This window comes from Macaca fascicularis, chromosome 10, assembly GCF_037993035.2.
Source record: "Macaca fascicularis isolate 582-1 chromosome 10, T2T-MFA8v1.1".
Taxonomy (NCBI): Eukaryota; Metazoa; Chordata; class Mammalia; order Primates; family Cercopithecidae; genus Macaca; species Macaca fascicularis.
In genome coordinates this window covers 15,901,095-15,926,295 of record NC_088384.1, presented here as the reverse complement: position 1 = coordinate 15,926,295, position 25,201 = coordinate 15,901,095, and the positions used below count along the sequence as shown (strand labels likewise).

The window sequence follows — 25,201 nt, the reverse complement described above, 5'->3', positions numbered from 1 at the left end:
AACAAAGGTGTTCAGGAAGAGTGATCTGGCTGAGAGGGACAGAACCACGATCCTTGAATATTTCCATTGACTCCGTCATACCCTGGCTGCCTCTTCCCTGCATTTAAATCAATAGGCTTTAACGTGAATTATGTTTTAGAGTAAATTGAGTGGAAAGCACAGAGCGCTCCCCCACACCCTCTCCCCTCACCCTAGACCATCATCATCCAGACCGTGTGGTAACATGTCACCACCGATGAACCTTCGTAGAGACATCAGTCCCAGCCTTTTTAAAAACAAGCTTTTCAGCCCGGTACGGTGGCTCACGCCTGTAATCCCAGCACTTCGGGAGGCCAAGGTGGGTGGATCACTTGAGGTCAGGAGTTTGAGACCAGCCTGATCAACATGGTGAAACTTTGTCTCCAGTAAAAAAAAAAAAAAAAAAAAAAATACAATATTAGTCAGGCATGGTGGCGCACACCTGTAATCCCAGCTACTTGGGAGGCTGAGGCAGGAGAATCATTTGAACCCAGGAGGCGGAGGTGGCAGTGAGCCAAGATCACAACTTACACTTCAGCCTGGGCAATAAGAGCGAAACTCTGTCTCAAAAAGAAAAAAAAAAAAAAAGACCTTTTCTGTTCTCCGTCTCTCGGCACGCTTTGAGAAGACGGCAGGATCCAAAATCCTGTAGTGGCAGATTCCAACCAGCGTGCACATTAGCATCATCTTTGGCCTCTTCACAAAATCCGGATGCTCAGACCCCACTTGGACCCAATGAGTTGGAACCTGCGGGTCTGCAGCCTGGGCGTGTAAATGGGGCTCTGATTTGCTCCTTTGGTTGAGAACCTCCGATATTCGGCCTAGAACTGGGTCAGGCAGTCTCCAACATGGAGGCATCGTTTTCCCGACATGCCGCTGTGTGGTGCCAGCTTTTGTGACTACTTGGTCACAATTGCTCCTGTGCAGTTTCTGACGGGACTTAGTGAATGCACAGGCATTTTACGAGCTGTGAGGTAGAAGGAACTGAGCTCCCAGGGGAAGGCGGAGCGTGGGAGTGCGTGATGGGATCAGCCCTGTCCCTGGGACTGAGCATTTGTTTAGGCTTGATTTCCACCTGGAGAGACAAGTTCTGTTATCAACAATACAGAGTCAGCACTTCCGCCTTGGGAGGGGCCCACAGAATAGCTTATCTTTTTTTTTTTTTTGAGACGGAGTCTCACTCTGTCACCCAGGCTGGAGTGTAGTGGCACGATCTCAGCTCATGCAACCTCCGCCTCCTGGGTTCAAGCAATTCTCCTGCCTTAGCCTCCTGAGTAGCTGGGGTTACAGGCGCACAGCATCATGACCGGCTAATTTTTGTGTTTTTAGTAGAGACCGGGTTCCACCATGTTGACCAGGCTGGTCTCGAACTCCTGACCTCAGAGGATCCACCTGCCTCGGCCTCCCAAAGTGCTGTGGTTACAGGCATGAGCCACCGCACCCGGCCAGAATAGCTGATTTGTCCTGACATCCTACAGATGGGGAAGCTGTGGGGCAGATGGGCAGAGATTTGACTGAGACCACACAGCTTACTATGGCTCAGGGAGAAAGAGAAACTTGGCTCCTTGAAATTCAGTTTTCTTTTCAAACAATCAAAAACAAACCTGCATCATTGGTTGCCATCACAGGGGCCACTGGCTACTTGGGAGCATGGAGAGGCAGCTGCTCTGAGCACTCCTTGTCCTCAACAGAGGCACAGACATGGAAGCCTGAGGCCAGGGCCACCTTTTGATTCATCTTGAACTTTTTGTAAATTCACCTTGTGTTTTAAATAAAGTCTCAGAGAATTATGTGTGATTTCATTCTCAGACACTCTGCCTGTGCTTGTCATATTCCTGGCTGTGCATTTGAGTCTGTGTCTCTTTGTGGAACCGTCAGTATGGTTTATATGATGGGAGCTCCAGCAGGTGCCTCAGTGAGGTGTTAGGAAGCTGGACATGATTAATCTGGTCCTTTGCCCTCTGGAAGCTCAGTCTGGTGGCGGGGAGAGACATGTACAGAATTACCTAAGAGAAAATCCAGTTTCTCCAGGCTTTGTTTCCAAATGGCACCAATATATGGCTGCACGTCACCAATCAATGTTCATGTGATGAATGGAGGCTGCGGACTGGGGCTGAGCTTGAGTCAGAGAAAAACACATCATTGCTAAAGCCTGTCAAAACAGGAAGAATTATGTAAGTGGAAGGGGTTTGAGCCAAAAAAAAAAAAAAAAATCAAATATATAAAGCATCTACTACGTGCTAGACAAAGATGACTTATCTTTGGATGCTGTCCATCTAGTTGGTCCAGAGGTCATTGCCTGATAAAAGGTCAGACAGCCACGTGCTACACCTGAGGACTATGGGTGGAGACCAAGGAATCAGCTCGACTTGCTGACTGTTTGCAAGTGGAGAGAGGTCCTCACTGAGGACCGGCGGCCACCCAAGATGAAAGTAGAAACACACCCACCTTTAGCAAACTATTTTTCTTTACATCATTTTCTCTCTTTCCTCCTTAGGGTTTTGACATGGTGATTGCCAATTGTTGTCCAACTTACTGCTTGGTGTGATTGTCTCCCCCACATCCCATTCCTATGTTGATATCGTAACCCCCAGTGTGATGGTGTTAGGAGATGGGGCCTTTCAGGAGGTGATGAGATCATTAGGATGGTGCCCTCATGAATGGGATTAGTGCCCTTATCAGAGGCCCCACAGAACTCGCTAGCTTCTTCCACCATTTGAAGAATAGTGAGAAGGAGCTCTAAACCAGGAAATGGGCCCACACCAGCCATAGAATCTGCTGGAGCCTTGACCCTGGACTTCCCAGCATCTGGAACTGTGAGAAATAAACTTCTGTAATTTTCTTTTTTTTTTTTTGAGATGGAGTTTCACTCTTGTTGCTCAGGCTGGAGTGCAATGGCCCAATCTCGGCTCACTGCAACCCCTGCCTGCCAGGTTCAAGCGATTCTCCTGCCTCAGCCTCCTGAGTAGCTGGGATTACAGGCATGCGCCATCATGCCCAGCTAATTTTTGTATTTTTAGTAGAGTCGGGGTTTCACTATGTTGGCCAGGCTGGTCTCAAACTCCTGACCTCAGGAGATCCACCCCCTTCGGCCTCTCAAAGTGCTGGGATTACAGGCGTGAGCCACAGAGCCTGGTCAACTTCTGTTATTTAAAAATTACTGTTTATGGTATTTTGTTATCAGCTCAAAGGGACTAGAGACAGGAACATAGGTTTTGAGTAGAAAAAGGGTTTATTTCAAGCACATTGAATTTTAGGAGCCTATGGGTCTGCAGCTGGATGTTAGTCTAGACTCTAGGAAAGCTCTATGAACTCCAGTTTGGATTTAAGAGTCATTAGCTTACAGGCAGACATTGGTCTCAACAGTGATCTTTTCAGTGGAGTATGGGAAGAAGGTGGCCTACAGCTGAGCCCTAGAGGAATAACAAGGTTTAAAAGAGAGCTGGAGGAAGAGGAGCCTACAAGAGGCAGAGAGGCAGCCAGAGATAGGAGTGCAGTGCTGGCTCTGATTTCTGTGGGGTTTCTACAAGAGCAGCACTTAGAAACACTAGCAGTCAGAGGTTAAAGGCACAGACTTGGGAGCAACTGCCTGGGTTTGCATCCTGGTTCTGCCATTTCCTACTTTATGTGACTTTGGCAAAGTTATTTAATCTCTCTATGCTTCCAGCTTCATCTTTTAACAGAGGAATAACAATACTGTCAGGTATGGGCTTTGATTTCTCCCGCCTTAGAAGCTGATGCATTCGCCTGTTACAGTTTCATGGATATTGGTGGAAGACACAAGACTCGGCGAGAGGCAAAGGACTTTATTCCTCACGGTGCAGCAGGCAGCATGAGCCCCCGAGTCCCACAGGCCTGGATAGATGTGGTGCAGGCAGTAGGTTTGCACTGAGCTGAGAGGCACTGAGCTTAGAGGATCCACCTGTTTTATAACAGGTAGTAAGCAAGCTTGCTCTTTGTCCTGAGGGGATACAAGTTTCCTTGTTGCAAACACAACCCCCAGAAAGGGCCTGGGGAAGGGGCAATCCAGGCTTTGCATGCTTGTCAAACCCAGCAGGAAGGCAGGAGCAGGAGCAGGAGCAGAGAGAAGTGCCTCGGGGGCACCCGCCTCACAGAGCTGCTGGGAAGATGAAAGGAGTGAAAATGGGCAAGTGCCACCAACAGTGCTCCACACACATGTCCACTGTTGTTACTAGGCGTGGCAATGTGGAGGAAGGCAGGGCTGAAAACTGCATCACTTACATCCCAAATGGAAAACAGTAATTCAACAAATATGTACTGAATACTTTCAACGCACCAGGCAATGGCGATACAGCAGCCAACAGAACAAAGTCTTTGACCTCCAGGTGCTTACGTTTTAGTACAGACAGACAGACACCAAATAAACTACCAGGGGAGCACACTGTACAGGGCCTTGTAGACCAAAATAAGGATTTGGAACTGCCTACGGGATGGGAAGCCTAAGGAAGTTTGCACAAAAACATGTCACAATCCGATTGAACAGGCTGTTGAGAGAACACACTTCAGAGATGGAGTGCTGTCGGAGAAAAGGTAGAGGCAAGGAGACCAGTTTAGAAGCTAAGACGAAGCCAGGCAAGGGCATGCCAGCTTGGAGTGGGTGGTGGTGGGGAGGTACTTGCCTACTTTGGCCTGTCACAGTCCAACACACAAGGGAAGAAGCCTTGGGAACACTCGGCAGTCAAGTAAGTGCACAGAGGAGCATCCGTTAACCGTCATCCTCAGGGGCTGCTTCCAGGTACTGGAGGTAGAAGCCAGGCAGCCACGGGGTGAAGATCAAGTAATTGGAATCAGCTGGTAGAAACTTATTCCAGAAGTTTGCCACAAAAGAAACAACTTAGGGCCGGGTGTGGTGGCTCACGCCTATAATTCCAGGACTTTGGGTGGCCGAGGCGGGTGAATCCTTGAGGTCAGGAGTTTGAGGCCAGCCTGGCCAACATGGTGAAAATCTGTCTCTACCAAAAATACAAAAATTAGCCAGGCTTGGTGGTGCGTGCCTATAATCAATCCCAGCTACTCAGGAGGCTGACGAAGGAGAATTGCTTGAACCTGGGAAGCGGAGGTTGCAGTGAGTCAAGATAGCGCCATTGCACTGCAGCCTGGGCAACAGAGTGAGACCCTATCTCAAAAAACAAAACAAACAAACAAAAACCCAAAAACAAGAAAAAAAAGTTCAAGGAATAACTTGAGATTTTCCAATTTTTTAAAAAACTTTTTAAGATTTAAGCACGCTTAAGTGCCAAAGGGACTATTGAGAGGAAGAGGCAAACCAGGCAAGGGAGGAAACTGAAGCAAAGCACCGAGGAGGTGGGAAAGGCTGGGATGCAGAGCGCAGGTGTGGGGGTTCACAGTGATGTGAAGAATGCCCTTAACAGAATGAGAGAGAGAAGGGGAAGGACACCCTGTGTGGGATGCAAGTCGGTTTATAGATCTGGTAGTGAACACTCATTCCGGGAGACTGTGTCTGACAACCTCCATATTCTCTGTGAAACCGGAAGCATGATGATCTCATATGGTTAAGGGAAGGGAGTTACAGATTTATGGATTATGGAGAATTTCAGAGATTTGGGAATTATTGGCTGAGAAACAAAACAAACGCAGCAAGGGATGGGTGAAAAGCACAAGAAAGAAAGAAAAGAGGCCAGGTGTGGTGGCTCACGCCTGTAATACCAGCACTTCGGGAGGCTGAGGTTGGAGGATCACTTGAAGCCAGCAGTTCGAGACCTGCCTGGGCAGCACAGTGGAGCCCCATCTGTACAAAAAAATTCAAAAAATAGCCAGGTGTGGTGGTGTGTGCCTGTAGTTCCAGCTTCTTGGGAGGCTGAGGTGGGAGGATCACTTGAGCCCAGGAGTTTGAGGCTACCGTGAGCCTTGATCACACCACTGCACTCCAGCCTGGGCGACACAGTGAGACCCTGTCTTAAGGGGAAAAAAAGAAAAGAAACAGGAAGGAAAGGGCGAGGCAGGACATATTTTTTATGGCTGAACAAAAAGTGAGGGAGCCTGGGTGGCAGCCGGAGAGCTAGGGGCAGCAGGGACAGAGGAGGCAAGGCAGGAAAATGACACTTTGATAAGGTCAAGTGATAAGGACAGTGTCTGTGGTGCAGTAAAGGCAGCAGTTGAGTCTAGGGGAGGGTGGACGGTGAAGAAGTGAAGCTGAAAGATTTCAGAAGCAGAGGCACAAAATCAGCTTTTGGACAGATTGGAGTTCAGCAGTTGGGGAAGCTGAGAGCAGTGACACGGACCCAGCTGCTGGCCTCGTTTACCTTCTGGCTTATCGTCACCATTTAGAATGTCTCACCTTAGAACGCCTGGCACTGTTCCTTCTTGTACCCCCGACCCCCACTTAAAAAGTCAAATCCAAGTTGTATCTTTGGAGCCTCAGGCAGAGGCAACAGGGAACGAGGATTAATACACACAGGCCAAAGAATGGTGTTTCTCTCTTTTATTTAAAAACAGTGCTTCATTACCATGTGCAAAGGCTGAGGCAGTGCTCCTCCTTCGCTTAGAGTTTATAAAAGCCAGCAACATGATCAATAATTTATACACATGGAGAGTAATACAAAAAAATAAGGAATAAAAGCTAAAGATCTAACTACTCCGACCTTCACAATTCCAGCTACTTGATAATAATAGGAGTAACCCAATGAATACTGTATGGTCTGAAAGCTACTATACAATATGATTCTTAACGAGAAGGGAAGGGAATTAGAGACTGTCACAAAGCCCTGGTATGCTTCTCTGAAGTTAGCAGGGAAACAGGACCCTGGGCAAGCAGCTCGGGTGTCCTAGGAAGTGATTCTGGGGGAGGCCGGGAGGGGACAGAGGAGGCTGGGTGGTCGATTACACAAGCATCCCATGTAATGCCCCCCTGCCCCAAGGTACCTGTTTTGCCATGGCAGTGGGAGGGGCTGGAGGAACAGCATGTTGCATGTAGGGATGGTCCGGTTCCTGCCATGGGGAAGGAGTGGGGAGAAGAGGAGAGATTCTGTGGCATTTTGAGCCTTGCAAAGATTTGGACTGAAAAGCTCAGAGACTCAGGCAGGTCAGCCTGTCAGGGACAAGTACACTCCACCGGCTCTCTTCTCGCTTTGCAGCCCTAGTTTACGTGTGTCAGCCCCAGGTTTGCTCCAGCTATTCACAAGCAGAATATAACACAAGAAAAACAATTCATATCCCTTAGGGAAAAAAAGAGGATCAATTCATCACTCGATATATAATACAGCCAAAATGAGCTGCCAAAACAAGCACACACACAAATACTGTGAACAGAAAAATACAAGAAAATGACTAAGCTGGGAGTCTTGACGGGTTATGGACATTGCTTAAAGCACTTATCAGTCCCCGGAAAAACCAAACCAAAACACATGTTTTAAAAATTCAAAAACTCATGTACCCCCTGGGAAACTGGTGTTGGTGACAAAGGGCAGGGGGTGGGGAGAGAAAAGAGAATCACTGTTCCCTTCTTGCTCGCCAGTGTGAGTGCAGTCCTCAGGTCGCTGGCATGGACGCAAGTGCCAGACAAGGAGGACCAAGTCCCTCTGCCGGTGGCCTCCTAAAAGGCAAGGCTTGAGTTTTGGCTGCTAAGCAGTTCTCTCCGTTACCAATCCCTGCCGACCAGCACTACCATGGCTGAATTGATCTACCGTTTTCCTGAGTAAACTGTAACTGGCTACAGTTTCGGTAACATGGAAAAGAACTCAGCTACCACAGCCAGCTGCAACACTTCAGGAATCCCCTCCATCCCTGGGCTCCTCACTCCTAGTGCATCCGATCGAGGAATTTGACAACTTGCTGCAGTCTGGTCTGTAAGCCTTGTTTGCAAAGAAAGGTGCCAGGGACTCTACTACGCTCACCGAACCAGAGGGCACACGCTGGCTTAGGACACCCAGAGCCTACTTGGAAAGGGCCCTGTTTCATGCTCTAGCTCTTGGATGGCTCTTGCCTGGCCGATCAGTAAAGCAAGTATGAAGGAAGTACACAGGAAAAGGAAAGGGAGGGAAGAGGCTTTTGGACAGTAACATTTCCAAAAAAATATAGTGTTTTATGCAACAGAGAATCAAGTTTCACTGTGTATACTACAAATGGTCAAACATTTTCAAGAGCATGACAAAATAAAAACACACAAATTTACGTCTGATGTTCACCTTGCCCACTATTTTTTTCCTATCTTAAAACAGTGCAAACAGGTAACTTATGCTTTTAAAACACCACGACCCCTTCCCCACCCCCCAAAGTCCCTTTCCTCCTAGTATCTGGGGGAAAAAATCTGCAATTCTGCAAATGTCACTGTGCTAGAGGGTTGCAAGCAGCAGAGAACTGGCTGAACTTGGCAGAAGGGGAGGGCTCGCCAAAGCTTCCCCTTTTCCCTCCTTAAACATCTAAGCGCTTTCCAGTCTGTCCCTTGGTTGGCCTTGTTCTCCTGCCAGAGGGAAGGGGGCTCATCATGCCCTTCTTGCATATCCTTGGGGTTGCTTCCGTCCCTGTTTGGTATCAGTCTCCCTCATGTCTGGAAGCTATGTAACTAGTCACGGGATGGTAGTGATTAACACACTTCTCTGCTGGATCTCTAGTAAAGCATAATTCTAAGCTAAGAGCAGTTCAGCCCCTGAGGAGTCACACATTTGAGGAAAAGCTGCTATCGATGATTTCGATCGTCTAGATTTCCACTAGCTCCCCTCAGACTAAAAGTTGTGCCCCAGTCCACTTCTTTCTCAAAGAAAAAAAAAAAATGTTGGCTCAATTCAGACTGTGGCTGTTGGAGGATGGTGGTAGCAGGTTTTGTGAAACCCGAGAGGCTGACAAATGGTGAATCACAATGGCTGATCTGAGTTAATGGAAATTGAACTAAGAGACACAAGGAATTCTGGAAAATGCCTTTGGGCAGCTCTCTGGGCTAAAAGAGGGACGTGGAGATAAAGGTTTTCACTCGAGGTCTCCTTTAAGGAGCCCAGCTTCCAAGAGTACAGAAAGTCCAGGTCATGAACTATCGTAAAGTTGAGAAAGAATCATGCATGTGATTCAGCATCGGTGAGTTTTCCGGAATTATCAGCCAGCATCCTCTAACAAACTCACGAAATGCCAGACTCCTCTGACTCTCTCAATACAGTGAGAACCAGAGTCAGGAACAGACAAGCAGTGCTGCTTTGAGCAACCTGCCTCTGGTGAAGTTGACTCTCAAAGTTCAAATCTGTACGGAGTCTCAAAGTTCAAATGGTGATGGCGAGGTTGATGCTGTGACATCTAGATGCTTGTAAGAGCCCCAATTCTCAGTGTTGACACTGAAAACCAAAGACCCTTTCATAAAAAGCAGAACTCCATCTATTCTTTCTTAGAAAAGGGAGCTGGAGGAAGCGGGGTCAAACACCATCCCTGGAAATGCAGCACAAACCACTGGAAAGCACAGAGCTTGCCTTTGGAGGCCTCAGCCAGAACCAGCTGAACTGAGATGCACTCAAGGTGCCTCAAGCTCAAGATTCTGCCTCTCTTAAAAGGTCTGTGGGAGCTGCCTTCTCTACCTTTCCTATTATCCTTACCTCCTTCTAGGAAAAAAGAAGAGAAAAACACTTAAACTCATTCTCCTATTCTCCCCTGCTAGGGATACAACCATTTAGAATTTGGCCTAGTCTCCATTGAGTACGTGGCTTGCCATCTTTTGGGAATGGCCCCTTTGTGATCATGACCTCAAACTTTTGTTTTTTCAGTCAGCTAAAGTTCTCCCTCAAAGCAAAAGCAAAAGCAAAATCCTCCCTGCCCCCATTCCCTAGAACTGTGAAAGCCCGCATCCCATTCCCCACTCCTCTAACTAAAATATTTATATACATACAACAAAAATTGTCTTAACAGCAACAAACCAAACTTTGGCTTGGGGTGGGGGGATCCTTAAAAATGCCCAATGGACTGGGCCGTTGGTGTCCCCTTAGTCTCCGTCCTCCTCCCCAGGATGAGTAATAATTGCATCGAGGCCTCTAGCTTCCTTGACATCACCCCTAGTTTCAGGCACAGCCTCTCTCCCAGTTATGAGGCGAGACAGGATTCCGAAGGGGGAGAGGATATGTATTCTACGCGACAGGCCAGTGCCCTCTCAGACGCATCACTCTGCTTACAAAGAATGCTTGATGCTGTCGTAGGTCAGTCATTTTAATTCAGGGACATGAGTCAGTTATCAGTCAAGAACATGTGTGGAGGCAGGAGTTAAAAAACAAACCCAAAACAAACCCATAACAAACCAGAAGCTCCATGTCTCTGAATTACTCCCTTTAGCAGCTGTCCCTTGGGTGAAAGGTCACCCTAGTACCAATGTGAATAGACCAGGGAGCCAAAAAGACCGTGCTTTTCTATTTCCTAATGCCTTCATTTGGGAAATGCTGTAGGACACTTGCTTTGATCAGTTCTATCTAATAGCTAGAAGAGAAACTCTCTCTCCTACGTTGATAACACAGAAAATTACAGCCAGATGGCAACGGCAGTGACTCACTGCATGACTCTTCCTGGCGATACAGAAGACCCTTGCCATTTCAGACCCTCCTTCCAATATGGGAGGGCAGCAATCTCAGGGCCTCCGCGTTTTATGTCCTGTAGTGTTAATGTACACAAAGTGGTCCGGGTGCTCAGCTGGGTGTTTTTGGAGGACAGTGAGAAGCTTGGCAGGACAGCCACAGGGCTCAAGACTGTGGATAGAGAAGTGACTCATAAAGGCTCTGGAAGATGAAAATTCCTATGGCTTTGGAGCAAGTACAAAGTGCCTCTGCCTGCCCTTCCATGTCCTCATCACCAAAACTTCCAGGGACTGCTGACCTAGGACCTGGTACTCTATCTTTCCCCAGCAGATTCTTTATGCTGTTTTTTAAACTTTGTACTTTCTAAGGCAAGAAAAAAGTAAGAAATACCAGATCTTCTAATACTCCTTTTCTCTTCCTCACCCTCTTTAATGGCTGTGAACACTTTGTACTTCTAATCCTCAAGCGGTGCCCAGACATCTGGGGGAAATCTGGTCACTGGCTTATTCATCTTTCTGTCCCTGGGTCCTGAATTCCTGAATCTTATGGACATGAGAGCAGGATGTTAATACAAGAATACATGAGCTAAGCTGTGGTTCAATTAAAGGAGAAGAAGCCCAGAAAGAATGCTAAGTTGCAGGAACAAAAAGAAATGATCTTTTTCATACTCCAGAGTTCACTCCGAGATCGGTTTCCTAATGAGGTGTTTATTATCCACAGTCTGAGAGCACGTTTGGAAATATCATTACTATAATTCCAAAAACAATGCCAACTGTCTCAGGCTGTGCGTGTAAGATGATTGTAAAAAGAATGGAGAAGACAGGAGGGAAGAGGAGAGGAAAGCGTCTTTTTAATTCTCCTGCTTTATAAGCACAAATTCCTATCTATCAGCATGTGGATTCCAGCCACAGCCAACCAGAACTGCCTGTCAAAAGACCAGAAACTCAGAAGACGAGAAGAACATCCTGTTGCGGAAAGATCTCTCCCACTTCTGCTTGTCCCCCAGCCATTCAGCACCAGGTACACTTTGGTAATTCTGTCTGCTGATTTCTGATCAGATGCATTGATCAGCTCCTAATCAATGCAGCTCTCCCTCCTTGACTGCCTCTTCCGTGATTGATAGAATAAGCTAAGCACGGACGTACAGACATGGAAATGCATTAATTTTTTTTTTTTTTTTACCACAGTTTAAAAAAAAAAAGAAAAAAATGCACAATCTTTGGAACAAAAGAATTAAAGGCAGAAATTTAAAGGAAAAAATACATATTCAAAGAACATAGTGAGGTATAAAAAAGTATTCTTTCTTTTTTTGTGTTTCTTTTTTTTGTTTGTTTGTTTTTCCTCTTCATCTTGCTATAGAGTTCCTCTACTAGTAAATATTGCAATAGCCAGGCCTCATGAACTGGGGGGCTGTCCCATTTGCAGGGGTCTCACGTCACTTCAGTAGGGGGCAAATCGGCTGTAGCCACCTCGGTATAAACTCGCCTGCAGTAATTAAAGAGATAAAAATAATTAAAAGGTTGATGAGAGAAGCATTAACAGTGAAGAAAAATGTCCAGAGAGGGATTTGGAAACACAGCCTCCTTCAAAGCCTCAAAGCAACTGATCAAGCATTGCCTTGTGCAGTAAAGTCAGAAACCAACTTCTGCTTGTGAGGTGCTCACACCAGAGCCCAACACATTTACTGCTGACCTGATATTCTCAAAGAGAGTATGACAACATTTCATTTCATCATTTACATGAATTAGCACAGAAGGGAAACAATATACAGTTGAAAACTAGTTCTGCCAAGAGTGTGATTTTTAAAAGCACAGGTTTTTGTTTACCTTGATACAGCCTATAATCCTGGTGGAAAACACATCCCCAGTTTCCCCTTCTCACATATGACCCATCTGCAGTGCACGTTACTTCCGACACGATCCCTGCCATGTGCGGTCACAGCCCACGTTTGAGATGGTGCTGCATCTAAACCTGAGTCAGTCTTTAATAAAGTCTAGTTCCTCTATCATCCACAAAGCACACCAACTAGGATGTTTCTTGACATATTCACATTTATATATCTAGTTGGGGTTTTAACTAGGCTTTATTCCATTATCAAATGACTTTATCTAATGGCTTATCTCTTTCAATTACAAGTTTCCCAGGAATGCATCTTTCTCAGGTCATTCTTTTAGCATAGGACTTATATCATTTTAGGACAAAATAAAACCTCAGGAACTTCCACCACTGCCTTTATATTGTACTGCTCTACTTCCCTTACAAACATACATTCCCTCAGGGCCCCTATTCCTTCCTTCCACAAATCTTCATCAGTAGAAATCTGGTGTGAGAAGTAACTTCCTCATATTCCTTTAGGTCTTACATTTTACACTTCATTCTGTCTCCTTTTCAAACAACTCTGCCATGTTCAGAGGCAGCTGCCCAGTTGCATTTTGAATTAGAGAGCAAGGCTGGCAGAGGTGTCACTGTGGAACGGCCTACCTTTGTTGCAGCCTGTGAGTCCTAATCACTGAAACTGGAGGCACCGAAGCCAACACAATAATGTTGCAGTGAGGTGGTTGGTCAGAAGAAATTATGCTAGTTCTACAGACTTCTTCGATACTTTATCAAAAACACTATATTTTGCCACAGTTGTTATCAATAATCAATGAAATATCCTATAAAGCGTTCACTTGGGAATTTCTAGTACTATCTACCAGAAGGCTCAGGAAGAGCAGAGACATCCTTTAGATTTGTATTTGAAACTTAGGTTTTTGAAAAGCTTACTGTGAATACTACAGCCTTATGCTCCATGCTCCTTTCCCAACACCGATAATGAAACGATGCCACAGGTATGCACTCAATATTTGAACCAATAGAAAACACTCGCCAGTTCCCCTATTACTCTCACAAATGATGCCACTGCTCGGGGCACACTATCAGTGGTCATTCCTTTCTGCTGCCCTTAACTAGGCCATGTGGCTCACATTACAATAACATACAAATAAAGAGGGTGCCATGAATAGATCTGTGTGGCTTTAATACCTTGATGGAGGATGAAAGGCTAAGTTTACTACCTCCCTAGATCTTCTGTAGTCTATGGGTAAAAGAAGGGGTAAAATGGTTTTATAAAACAATGGTATATTATATACTTACCACAGCGCCAACTCCATAGCTAGCGGCAGGGGCAAGGGCATGGTAGGGGTCGGCTGTGTACACCCTGCCATAACTGGAAAGAAGAAACACAATCAGACAGATAAAGAAAAGTGTGTGATCTAAAAAAATTAAAGGGATTACTGTGCTAAAGACTTGTGAGTCACTTGGTCTTGGATTATCATAAGGAAACTGGAATTACAAGGAATAGGAAAAAACCTTTCTATTTCTACTCCCAAATGCAATAACTGAAAAAATCTGAAGTACTTCTATAAAATGGAAAAGAAAGGAATTGGAGATGAGGAAGAGAGGGACTGGAGTCAAAGCCAAAGAAGAGATGAGAACAAGAAAGAGGGAGCGGAGGACAGAGTTGGTGCCTTGTGCTTTAGGCATGACAAAGGCCATCGAGAGGTCTGCAGAAAGCCCAGGCTGGCAAGATGCCCGATGTGCTAAGAGCTGCTGTGGAAACGGTGAAGGGAGGGAAATGGGTGACATTTTGGGATGGAACAGCTCTCATGCATCCCAAAGCTCATCTCTGCCTCTGTACATACCCGTCGCTGTAAGCGGCTGCAGCGGCTGCAGCAGCGGTGGCTGCGGTTGCAGTAGCAGGCTGTGCATATCTGTAGGCTGCATATCCACCCTACAGGAGAGAAGAGAACTGACTTTACAGATACCTCTCCCCCCAGGTGTACAGAAAAACACACACCCGCCCACACACAGACGTACATACATGTAGACACAAGGACTGACACAAACATAGACACACATGGGAAAAAAATGTTTCAAACTGCATCAGTCTGCATGTTATTATTCCTCCAATAAAAAATTAAGCCCTACGATATGCAAGGATTTGCTTTCCAATTTGTGACAGTATTAAAAGTAAACTTTGGTAGTACCTGTTAAATACAAGCAATGAAGATACGATTTTGGATCTGTCTTACTTCACAGTCTTTGTTGGAACTTTCAAAAGCAAAAATATTTACAGCAAGTTGGGAGAACTCTGACAAGAAATATAAATTATGAAGTTAAAACATATGAAATCTGTATGTGTTGACTTCAGATTCTCTAATGTGTTCTTGGATTGATTCATTACTAAGAGACCACAGCATGTAACAGAAACCTCTGCCCCATCCGGCCTAGCATGTTTGCCAAGAAGCTAAGATAATCAGGCAATATTTAGAAGGAAAAACAGTGTAGATCAGGGGTCAGCAAACTTTGGCCTGTGAGCCAATGCAGCTTGCCACCTGTTTTTGAAAATACTTGTGACAGAGACCAATGTCCTACAAAGCCAAAAATATTGACCACTTGGCTCTTTATGGGAAGTCTGCCAACTCAGATGTACATTTCATACTTGAGCAAATCAGTTACAGATTTCTGAGGATTCTTTGGCTGGATCCAAATAGATCAGGAACCCTGCTTCTAGCATTTAACTGCATTTTCCTTCCCTAAAAGGTTTTGAGATTCTTACATATTAATCTTACAGTAGACTCTGAGCTTTTCTTCCAATGGTCCAAATATCCTCTCAGTCCTAAAGAATTTCAAACCATCATATCCTTCTATTTCACCTCAGTTTAGGTAACTCAAATACACAAAAGAGAACCATGTATTCTTTCAGAAAGCATTTCAAGAGACAATCACAACAACAAACGCCACATGAGACAGGATAATTTAAAAAGTGGCAAACTCTACTTTTTATTATTTTTCTTTTCCCTTCTAGAATTCATCTATTTTACCTAAACCTAATTCAGATGCAAATTTTTATTACTGGCCTTTCACTATCAAAAACAACTATGTTCAACTGGCCCAACTAAATATCATTTCAGTAGTGAACAATAGCATGAACATTTTATTTCTGTGGATAAAATGTGCCCATTTCTCATGGATATCTGAAGGTTTTTGCCCTGTGTTTTCTACTTTCTATTTTTTCAAATGTTCGATTTTTTTCTAAATCTACAACAGAAATTTCAAATTTACTTCTGTATCATTTCTTGGGATTGAGAACAACTATTTTCTAATGGGATCCCTGCTCTTCTTCACCATCTTATGTGGCAGGTGCTAGCTTGCTTCTTTTATTTCTGTCACACCTTAATTTAGAAATACCTATAATTTCTTATGAGCTTCTAAAGCCTTTTGCTTCTTTCTTATATAATTTATGCTTTCTCTAAATGAAGAAACTGCACTGTGAGGGGAAATTTATTCCTGCTCTTCAAGTGTATGCTGCTTGAACTCAGGATAGTTTCAAATGTACTTTAAAAAATCCCTGACTGGCTTTCAGTGGTTATACATTATTCCTCCTTTGTTTTTCAAATGAGTGACTTAGAAAGTAAAATTTCCTTCCTAATCACAAACCCTTCTAGAGATATATGAAGACTAATTAATATTGCCAAACACTGACAATGAAATGGTAATGAATGGGAACATGGCAAGAAGCACCCTTGGGGCCCGTTTCTGATCAACATGGTTCCTCGGAATTCTAGCCAGGTCTATGGAAATGGGCAGGCCAGACAGATCTGGGCAAAGCTGTACATCCTGGCCACAACATAATTTAACTAACTAAAGTATTTCTTTACCTTTTTTTTTTTTTAAAGCATTTGTTAAACAAAGCAAACGTTAATTACAGTTGGAATTTTAACACTAAAATGAGCCCTAGTAATTTTTCATTATAACTAGAGGTGGTTCCATTAGTTTAGAATTTGTTTGCTAGTGTAAAGTTAGAGCAGGGCTATTTAGTAAAACTTCTTTGCAAACATTATACTCTTTATAATGCAAGCATTATACTCTTTAGTATTACTCCAAACATCAGAGTAACATTAAAAAAATTTTTAAAGTTAAGGCAATAAAAGCAGTTACAGCCCAATTCGTGTTTACCTAAGTAAAAACATTAAAAACTGAAGTCTTACACCATACGGCAGAGGTATGAATTCTTGCAAAGGGATATTGAGGTTCAAAAGTACTCATCCAAGGGCAGGTTTCACACCTGACTCTCAGGAAGACTGAGTGAGGTACTACTGGAGGTACGATCTTGAGTATTCTAGCAAATCATGGCTTTGAGCTGTATTCTACCCATTCTGGAAAAAACAGGTTCTAAGTGAGGTTGCTGGCAGAATCAGTTTCCCCTCATTTTCCTAGGCCTACAGGAAGCCATCGGAACCGTGGTGGTTTAGGAGTAATGTTATTGCTAACCAAAACAATTCAAATGGATCAGACTATGGAAAAGAATGTTCCTTCCAATCCTGAAGGAGATGGAGAGAATCTATCTGTAGCAGTTTCCTTCTTTTATAAGTCAACTCTGACTTTGAAGTTTAAACTTGATGAAGTTCGCTGATTTTCAAAACAGCGAAGAACTGTTTCTTCAGAACAGTGTGTTCTGAAGAAACAGAACAGGGTTGCAAATATTTTACTGAAAACAAAAGGCCGGAGAAGAATATCAGCATTAAGAAAAAACACATTAATAGTTTTTTTTTTTTTAAAACAGATGACTTTAACATGATTATTCTCCTAATTACTTTATAATAACGGCATTACAGAGAAATCTTTAAAAGAACAACTATTTTAGGATAAATAGGCAATATCCTACTAAACTAACTTGGTAATTCACTAATGGCTACTCCAAAAGTAGAAAAATTAATTGTGTGTCATGGATGTATTCCTCTCTCTCTCTCTCTCTCTCTCTCTCTCTCACACACACACACACACACACACACACGCTTACTCGAAAGTATTTCTGCTGCTTTATTCAACAAAACATATCATAAAATGTAAGACAAAGAAAATTCAGATATATTTATTTCTATTCCAGATTTCAAAGTGCATAGAAATTTCAGGCTGAGAAACCATTTTTTCAACTTTCACTCTTACTAGCAAATCTAAAGGCTTTTATAAAACATGAGAACAAAGTGCAGTTTGAAACACCAAGGTTTTCATTACTGTTTCTTAAGTTTTTCAAAAAGAACAAGGGTGGGAAGGAGGAGGAAGAGACAGGGTTCAGGCGTGGGGAGGGATATGGCGCCACATTTATTAATCACATTAAAAACTAAGCATGCCAACATCTGGAGCTAAAACAACCAGCAAAATCACCACGTTCAGACTCGTATTGGCTAACTCTATCTATCCCAGCATTCTCTTGGGACAGCGGTTTGCCCTAGGCTCTACCACAAGCTCGGTGAAGTACACAGCCTCAATTACTAGAGCGTGCAGCCACAACGACCTGGTATTACGGAAACAGTCAGTCACCACTTGAGTTAACATTCCATACCCTAACGACTGGCCCCTCCCCAGCCCAAAGAAATAGTCAATCTTGCCCACCCTAGCCCTGGCCCACACCACAATGTTAATAATTATAACAAGCAGTAACCCATCTGTTATATCAGAGAAGGGAACAGAGACTCCACTGAGAGATTTAGAGTGAGATGTTAACATTTCTTCAGCTGACTGCACAAACAAACAAACAAAAAAAGAGGAGAAATAATTCATTTGGAGATATGAAGTCATGAAATAGCTGATGTGTATTGCTTTTAACCATGCACTGATGCAAAACTGAAGCAACCATTAATAATAAAAATTAAAAAGGACATATGTATTTACACACAATCAGACCTGTTTGATCTGAAGCAGTTTGCAGATTCTATCTGTGTGTGATTTGAAATAAAACAAAAAATGGGGATTAGCATGGCCACAGCACACCCTAATGTAGGAGGGCACACACGGACGTCTTTTTGGAACTCTGATAGCTGGATAAATTTGGCTTGGCTAAGCTTGATTCAGATACACACATGCCCCTTTAAAAATAATTATTCTTATTCTTTCGCAATTCATTCTGAATGACACCTGGTATCCCCAGTGGGGCTGTCCAATGCTCCATCGCTCCCCTATTCAACCTGCCTGACACTGGCAATATAATTCAGTCCTGACCCGCAGCACTCACATGTATGCTTGTCCTCTGTCAACAACCGTATATTCTAGTCCACAGCATTCTTCTAAAATATTTCCTGTGTTTAGGAATTTTACTTTTTCACATATCTGTAACATATCTCTGACTTCAAGTTCCAGCTTCTTCAAAGGAAAATGCCTTTGAAAAGTTGGCTTTAAGATCCTTTCCAGTGTTTTCTGCAGTTGTTAAAGTCTCAATTTTTCATGGCTCAATGTCATCTCCTAGGGCTTTTCTACTCTGCTCTGAACCAATTTTATCACCTAATTAACTTTACGATGTTGCCACGTTGACCATATGATCTTTCGGCACAGTTTTGTAGCTGTGTTTTAATCTAGAGCAAAATACAATAGAATATAATCCCTCCTATATCTGACCTGTATCTGCATATTTATTAGTTTAATCTCACACTGGTAGACTTTTGCCTTGTCTTGATTTTAACCTAGCCCTTAATTTTATTATATTTTTGTTTTAGGTTTACATTAAAACAGGACTTTGGTGAGCATGTGATGTCAAGACACCTTCTTTCTACCCGGAAGACAATGACATTATGTGACACTGAGGAGGAGAGTGTGTATTTCAAGACCAGCAGACAAAATGAAAGCTTGTTACCTACATGTAGTGTATAGATCAATAGAGCAGGAGGGTTGGGAGATGGCAGCAGGTGGGGTGGGTAAGGAATGGCCGGTGTGATGCTTAAAATCACTACAGCAGAGCAGAGATGTATTCCAGCTAGCGTGGGTTTAATGCTGGGCCTCCAGGAATCACTTTACTTATCCTTGGAAGATTCTGACTCCCTCTTTTTCCTCCCCACCTCCCCACCCCTGCTAAGAACCATGGCTCTAGGAGATATTATAGAGTTCTTTGGTGGCAACATGGCATCACTGATTAAATGTGAGTAACACAGAAACTTACAATAATGGTGATACTGTCACTGCTTTTGATTGAGGTCTATCTCCTTTGAAAAGTACTTATGAAAAAAATTTTAAAGTATTTAAATTTTATCTTATTATTATTTAACATTGGGGTTAAGGGGAAAAATTGCTATGATCAACTTGATGTCTTCCACCTATTATTTCTATGGTAGATGAGAGATGATTTTCAATAAATCAAACCTTTTAAACATTATTATTCCACATCTCCCCAAATTAGTTCATTTCCAAAATCTTGCTGGGTAGCCACATAAATAAACTGGATTGTGAAAAGCCATCGACTATTTTCTTTCTCCTAGCATCCAGCTATCAGCAATCCTTCTAACAAGTATGCTATTATAAAAATGAACTCACTGATCTTCTCGGGTGAAAGGAGAAGAGGCCAAGGGAAATGCATGTCTCATTGTTTGAGTCCCGTATGTCTAGATTTTTAAGGCAACTTCAAACTTATATAGCAGCACAGTCCAACTACTACTGATATTTCACTACAGGGCCCAAGGTGGGATTCAGGAATCCTATTTGTACAGTTCTACTTCCTCTTTTTTCTCTTTTCTAAATTTATAGTAGTAAGAAAATGTCCCTAACTGCTAAGATCTAAATATAAAAAAACAGTTTAAATACCACAGGTAAATGTGACTGACAGATTAAAAGAGGTGGCAGTGATGGGACAGTGCATATTACACAACTGGCTGGGATATGTGTCAAGAGGACAGGAGCACTTTTGGAGGAAGTGCCATTATGTACGGAATGTGACTGTGGGCACTGCTGAGGTAGCAGGGCTTAGATCACACGCTCACAAGTCTTGATTGTCCAAAAAAGCCTCTGTTCCCATCTCTAACGTGGAGCTGGAATGGTTAGTATAATTCAATTTTTTCACTGCAATCCACAATCTGATTGATTGGCAGGTCACACTGGCACTCCTACCTGAGGTATTTTAGCGCTAATGATTGGTTCCTGTAAGACTATTCTATAACAGAACACAGGAAGAGCAGTTCAAAAAACACAGCTGTGGAAGGAAAACAATCATACAAAAAGCCCGCTAAGGGGCCCACCAGCCTTTTCTTTCCTTTGGATGCAAGCATGCTTTTCACAGGAGGTGAATTAGGAGCAGTTTGTTATCCCATTTAAAAAGTGAATCAGGGCGAACTATGCCTTTTCTACTGGCCAAAAAAGAAGAGGGAGGGGTGGATACATAATCTAGCTGCCACACTCCCAAATCCTATCACGGTGGGTCTCTTTACAAACTAGGAACACAATTGCTAGATCAGTTCTCCAGAGAGGAATGTGCCATAAAAGAAACAGAAAGAAAATGGCTAGCAGGAATCACTGTCTACGAATGGGACAGTGAAAGGGATTACAAAAACTTTGCACAATTAATAGCCTAAATTCACTTAACTAAGCATAACCAGCAATTTAAAATCTTTTCCCTCGTGTCTTCTCTTCAAGCTCCAATTCGGTGCACTTTTTATACTAAACTCTCTATTCCTTCTATTTCTAAGATGCCTTTCGGAGGAAATAAGAACTAAATGTATACTGACAGATTTCCACAGATGAGAAATGTACGGAGAGAAGTAGCACAAACTCAAAGGCACAATGACAGCTTTTTGTTGTCTGTGTTTCTGAAGAAGTATTCTTTGCTCCCTCACATGTGGAATATAGAATACGCAGTTTTAAAAGTGACAGTTGTATTAGGCCTAACTCAGTAGTTACCTCATATTCTTGCTTCTCATGTGTGGGCGTGGATGTTATTTCAGCACTAGTGACCAACTTTTTTTCTCTAAGTAACTCTGCTTTAAGGTAAGAACTAAAAAATAATAACATTACTATTAATTACTTTCATTAACAAGGGGCCACTGGTCAAAAAAAATTATTTCAGCAAAATCACGGAATTACTTGTGTTTAGCTCAGCAAGGTAATCCAGTTAGTAGATTTAAAAAAAAAACCAGAAAAATAAAAACGAGTATTTTAGTAACAAGAACAGAAAAATCATGTGTCTCAAAATCTTACATTGTAAAGTAAGGAAATAAGAGAACTGTTAAAAAAAATTGGGTTGGTTGACTTAACAAGGTTGAAGTAGACAAGTCTTTTTTTTTTTTTTTTGAGACGAAGTCTAGCTCTGTCACCCAGGCTGGAGTGCAGTGTTGTGATCTCGGCTCACTGCAACCTCTGCCTCCAGGGTTCAAGTGATTCTCCTGCCTCCGTCCCCCAAGTAGCTGAAACTACAAGTGTGTGCCACCACGCCTGGCTAACTTTTGTATTTTTAGTAGAGATGAGTTTTGCCATGTTGGCCAGGCTGGTCTTGAACTCCTGACTTCAAGTGATCTGCCCGCCTTGGCCTCCCAAAGTGCTGGGATTACACACATAAGCGACCATGCCCGGCCAAAGTAGGAAAGTCTTTTTTTTTTTTTGAGACGGAGTCTCGCTCTGTCACCCAGGCTGGAGTGCAGTGGCACAATCTTGGCTCACTGCAAGCTCTGCCTCCCGGGTTCACGCCATTCTCCTGCCTCAGCCTCCCGAGTAGCTGGGACTACAGGCGTCTGCCACCACGCCCGGCTATTTTTTTGTATTTTTAGTAGAGATGGGGTTTCACCATGTTAGTCAGGATGGTCTTGATCTCCTGACCTCGTGATCTGCCTGCCTTGGCCTCCCAAAGTGTTGGGATTATAGGCGTGAGCCACTGTGCCCGGCCCAAAGTAGGCAAGTCTTAATAAGGCAGAAATAGATTGTATTTAAGAAAAAAAAAAAAAATCCCCAAATAAGAAACACGTTAGAGAAAAAAACTTGATTTAAGAAATAATCCAAATGGAAAATCTTGCTCTAATAGATCAGATTTCAAGAAAACAAGTTAAATAACAAAGATGAGTTTCATGAGAATATGAACACTAATGTATATGGGAGATGTACATGCGACCATCATATTTAAGTATGTGTATTTAGAAATGTGTAATCTGGTGTAAAAGTAGGATAGATTCCCCAGTTCTCAGGCTTCATTGTGAACATAGGAAAAAAGATATCTTTCATTACTTGCTGAAAATATTTTGAGGAAAGAGGTGGATTTTAACTAAAGTTCAAAGAGAGGTAGTGAAATATGGACTGGTTGGGTTTTATGCCTGACTGTATTAATAATTTATGTAGTTCTGGGTAAGTCTCTGAGAAATATATCTATAATTTAGGAGGTTGGACCAAATCATGGCTAAGGTTCCTTCAAGTAGTTATTAAATTAAGGCATACCTTACAGGCCTACTCTAAGTAGTATGCGTGAGTCACCTGTACCTCGAATAACTGTATTATCTCATCTCTACTTCCTGCAAAACACAAAACCTCTGAGTGCATTCTGAAAGTACATTAACTTTTTTAGGTTGCTTGAGAATCTCTGGTAGACTGTGCAAACAGTTCACTAAAAAGGTCCTCTTACTGATTTTGGAAAGTAAGGGTGGAGAAAGCATTTCTAGACAATTTTAACCAATCCCCACACAATCATTTCATGCTGACAAGTTTTTCTTATAAAAAATTTTCCCTTGATGACTTGAGTGACTAAATCAAGCTTGCATTCAGAAAAAGTCCATCTGGAGAGGTCATAATAAAATACTTCAAAACTCAAAAATTTCTAGTTTGTCAATTATATCACTTTGTCCACATTTTAAATAATACATGACAAACCAATCACGGAACTTTAGTGATAGCTAGACAGTTTAAATAATGGAGTACATATTAATATGGCTAGTAGAATCAGCAAATCTTCTATGATAGTCAAATGGCTGTAAGAAGAGTCTGGGTTGCTGATTATGCTACTCATTTCCCCCAATGGCTCTTAATAACTAAATATCTGGAGATTTCTCATTACTACACACTCTTTGCTGGCATCGGTTCCTTATTTGGCTATCACAAGGTCATATTCTCTCAAAGTATGTAAAATAGGAAAATGTACAGTTCAGAAAGCTTATTAACCTCTACATAAATCACAGCTCTAATGACCTAAAGAGGGATGTGAAATGAGAAGAAAAGCAGAAAAGGGAGAGAGCTGGTTTAAGGCTAAGCTGGTCCTGTTATTTATGTATGCAAATGACACGACAATCGTAAAAGACTTTAAACCTGCTGATCATCTCACAAGTAAATTAATGATCCACAGAACATCTGTGGGTATAGGGAAGGGAAAAGAATATGTCCAGTAGACTGACCCTTGCAATGATCAGGAAACCCAAAGGCTTAGTTTTTGCACCCAGGGGCAAGCGCAGTGGCAGAGAAGCATGCTTGCATTCTTAAATATATAAATATATATATATATATATCCACAAGGAAAAAGAAAATAAAAATTAAATAAATTAAAAGGAAAAAAAACAAACCAAACCAAAGAACAGAAAAAAAAGGCTGGCTTGTCAGGGGATGGGGTCGAGAAGGCCCCAGTGTGTGTACTTACATAGAGGTCAGCACCGTAAAATCCGTCCTGGTAAACCACACTGCAGAAAATCCACACAAAAACAAAAACAAAAAAAACAAAAGAACAGAAACACATTCCGGTTATTGAGGACGGCAGCATGCACATGCGCTCTACACAGGCAGGTGATGTATGAATACATAACCTGGGCTTGGGGCCTCGGCAGGTTGGTGAGAAAATGTGAAAGTGCACACGAAGGTTACACAGCTCCGGGACATGCGAGGAGAGGGAAAGGTGTGCAAAACTGGAATGCGCAACCTGGATATTCGGTAATTAAAGTAGGATTCACACAATAAAAAGCACTCCTGGAAGAGCCTATTTTATCTATCCAAAATCTGCTGGCTTGGAAACAACTTTTTGTATATGGAGTATTTTAAAAAATCAGCTTGCCCTAGGAGGAAGTTTCTTTTTAAAGAGCTTACAAAATAGGGTGGGGGTGAAGAGGAGTTTAACATGAAAAACTGAACCCAAAGAATTCCACTAGGGCAGGGCCTGTATGCAAAGTACGTTTTTAAATTACATTTAAGTATTTTGTTTTCAGTATTGTAATAATACGTAAATGTTTTTCTGATATCCATACATCACCTGCTTTTTACCCTGCACATTAGACATGCGATAAGATTTGGCTGATCACACAAGCATGCAAAGTATTATTATTCAGCATTTTAAGAACCAATGCAACACCTCAGAAAAACAAGTCAATCAATTCTGACCAAAGTAAACAGAGAAATGTAATTAAAAAAAAAAAACACAACCAAAAATACCCACAATGCATTGCTTTCACAAGCAGAGATAATGAGCTAAAGGTTAAGGTGATTGGTCCAAGGTCCAAGAATTGAAAGGTGCAGTGGGGATCCCAGATAGTAACAATATAATCCAGAGTGGGAAGGAGTAACTGGAAGATTTTAAGGGTTCTTTTTTGACCATAAGAGTATTCATGGAATTCTGAAAACTACAATTGATAACTGAAGTTCTGGGCTTGACCAAAGATCGCCCTGTCTTATTTAAAAGAATAAAACTGAGAAGGTAGCTGGTTAAGAATAGAAGGTTTATTTTCCTGTTTAGATAATGAATTTGTAGCAAACAGACAATGCATGACTTTTTCTTAAAAAAAAAAAAAAACCTAAGCAACACTATATTCTTAAATACAGATTTCCAACCTTTTGAGGTACTTTTGTGCATACAGACTTCCCCAAAAACATTATTTTGGGACCAAAAGACATGGAATAGCAGTAGAGAT

At 42.5% G+C, this 25,201-nt stretch overlaps 1 protein-coding gene and 1 long non-coding RNA gene across 51 annotated transcripts in view; both read right to left on the bottom strand.

Annotated features, from left to right (window-relative positions):
- Positions 1–6,466: 6,466 nt before the first annotated feature.
- RBFOX2 (RNA binding fox-1 homolog 2) overlaps positions 6,467–25,201 on the bottom strand; it is a 296,488-nt gene continuing 277,753 nt past the window's right edge. For 13 of the 50 annotated variants that reach the window (XM_005567436.5, XM_005567438.4, XM_065522200.2 and 10 more), the window contains 4 exons: positions 23,944–23,983; positions 14,219–14,307; positions 13,671–13,743; positions 6,467–12,020 (listed from right to left, as the gene is read on the bottom strand). In XM_005567436.5, coding sequence (XP_005567493.1) covers positions 11,976–12,020; positions 13,671–13,743; positions 14,219–14,307; positions 23,944–23,983 — 247 coding nt within the window. In that variant the 3' untranslated portion in view covers positions 6,467–11,975. Of the gene's footprint in view, positions 12,021–13,670; positions 13,744–14,218; positions 14,308–18,021; positions 18,099–18,263; positions 18,296–20,450; positions 20,494–23,943; positions 23,984–25,201 lie in introns of all 50 variants that reach the window. The other 37 variants (XM_015457254.4, XM_074003850.1, XM_074003852.1 and 34 more) reach the window with 5 other exon arrangements.
- LOC101925675 (uncharacterized) lies at positions 6,524–9,791 on the bottom strand. The gene is made up of 2 exons (XR_001493817.4): positions 9,638–9,791; positions 6,524–6,858 (listed from the first exon to the last, which is right to left on the bottom strand). It is a non-coding gene; the product is annotated as an uncharacterized lncRNA (long non-coding RNA).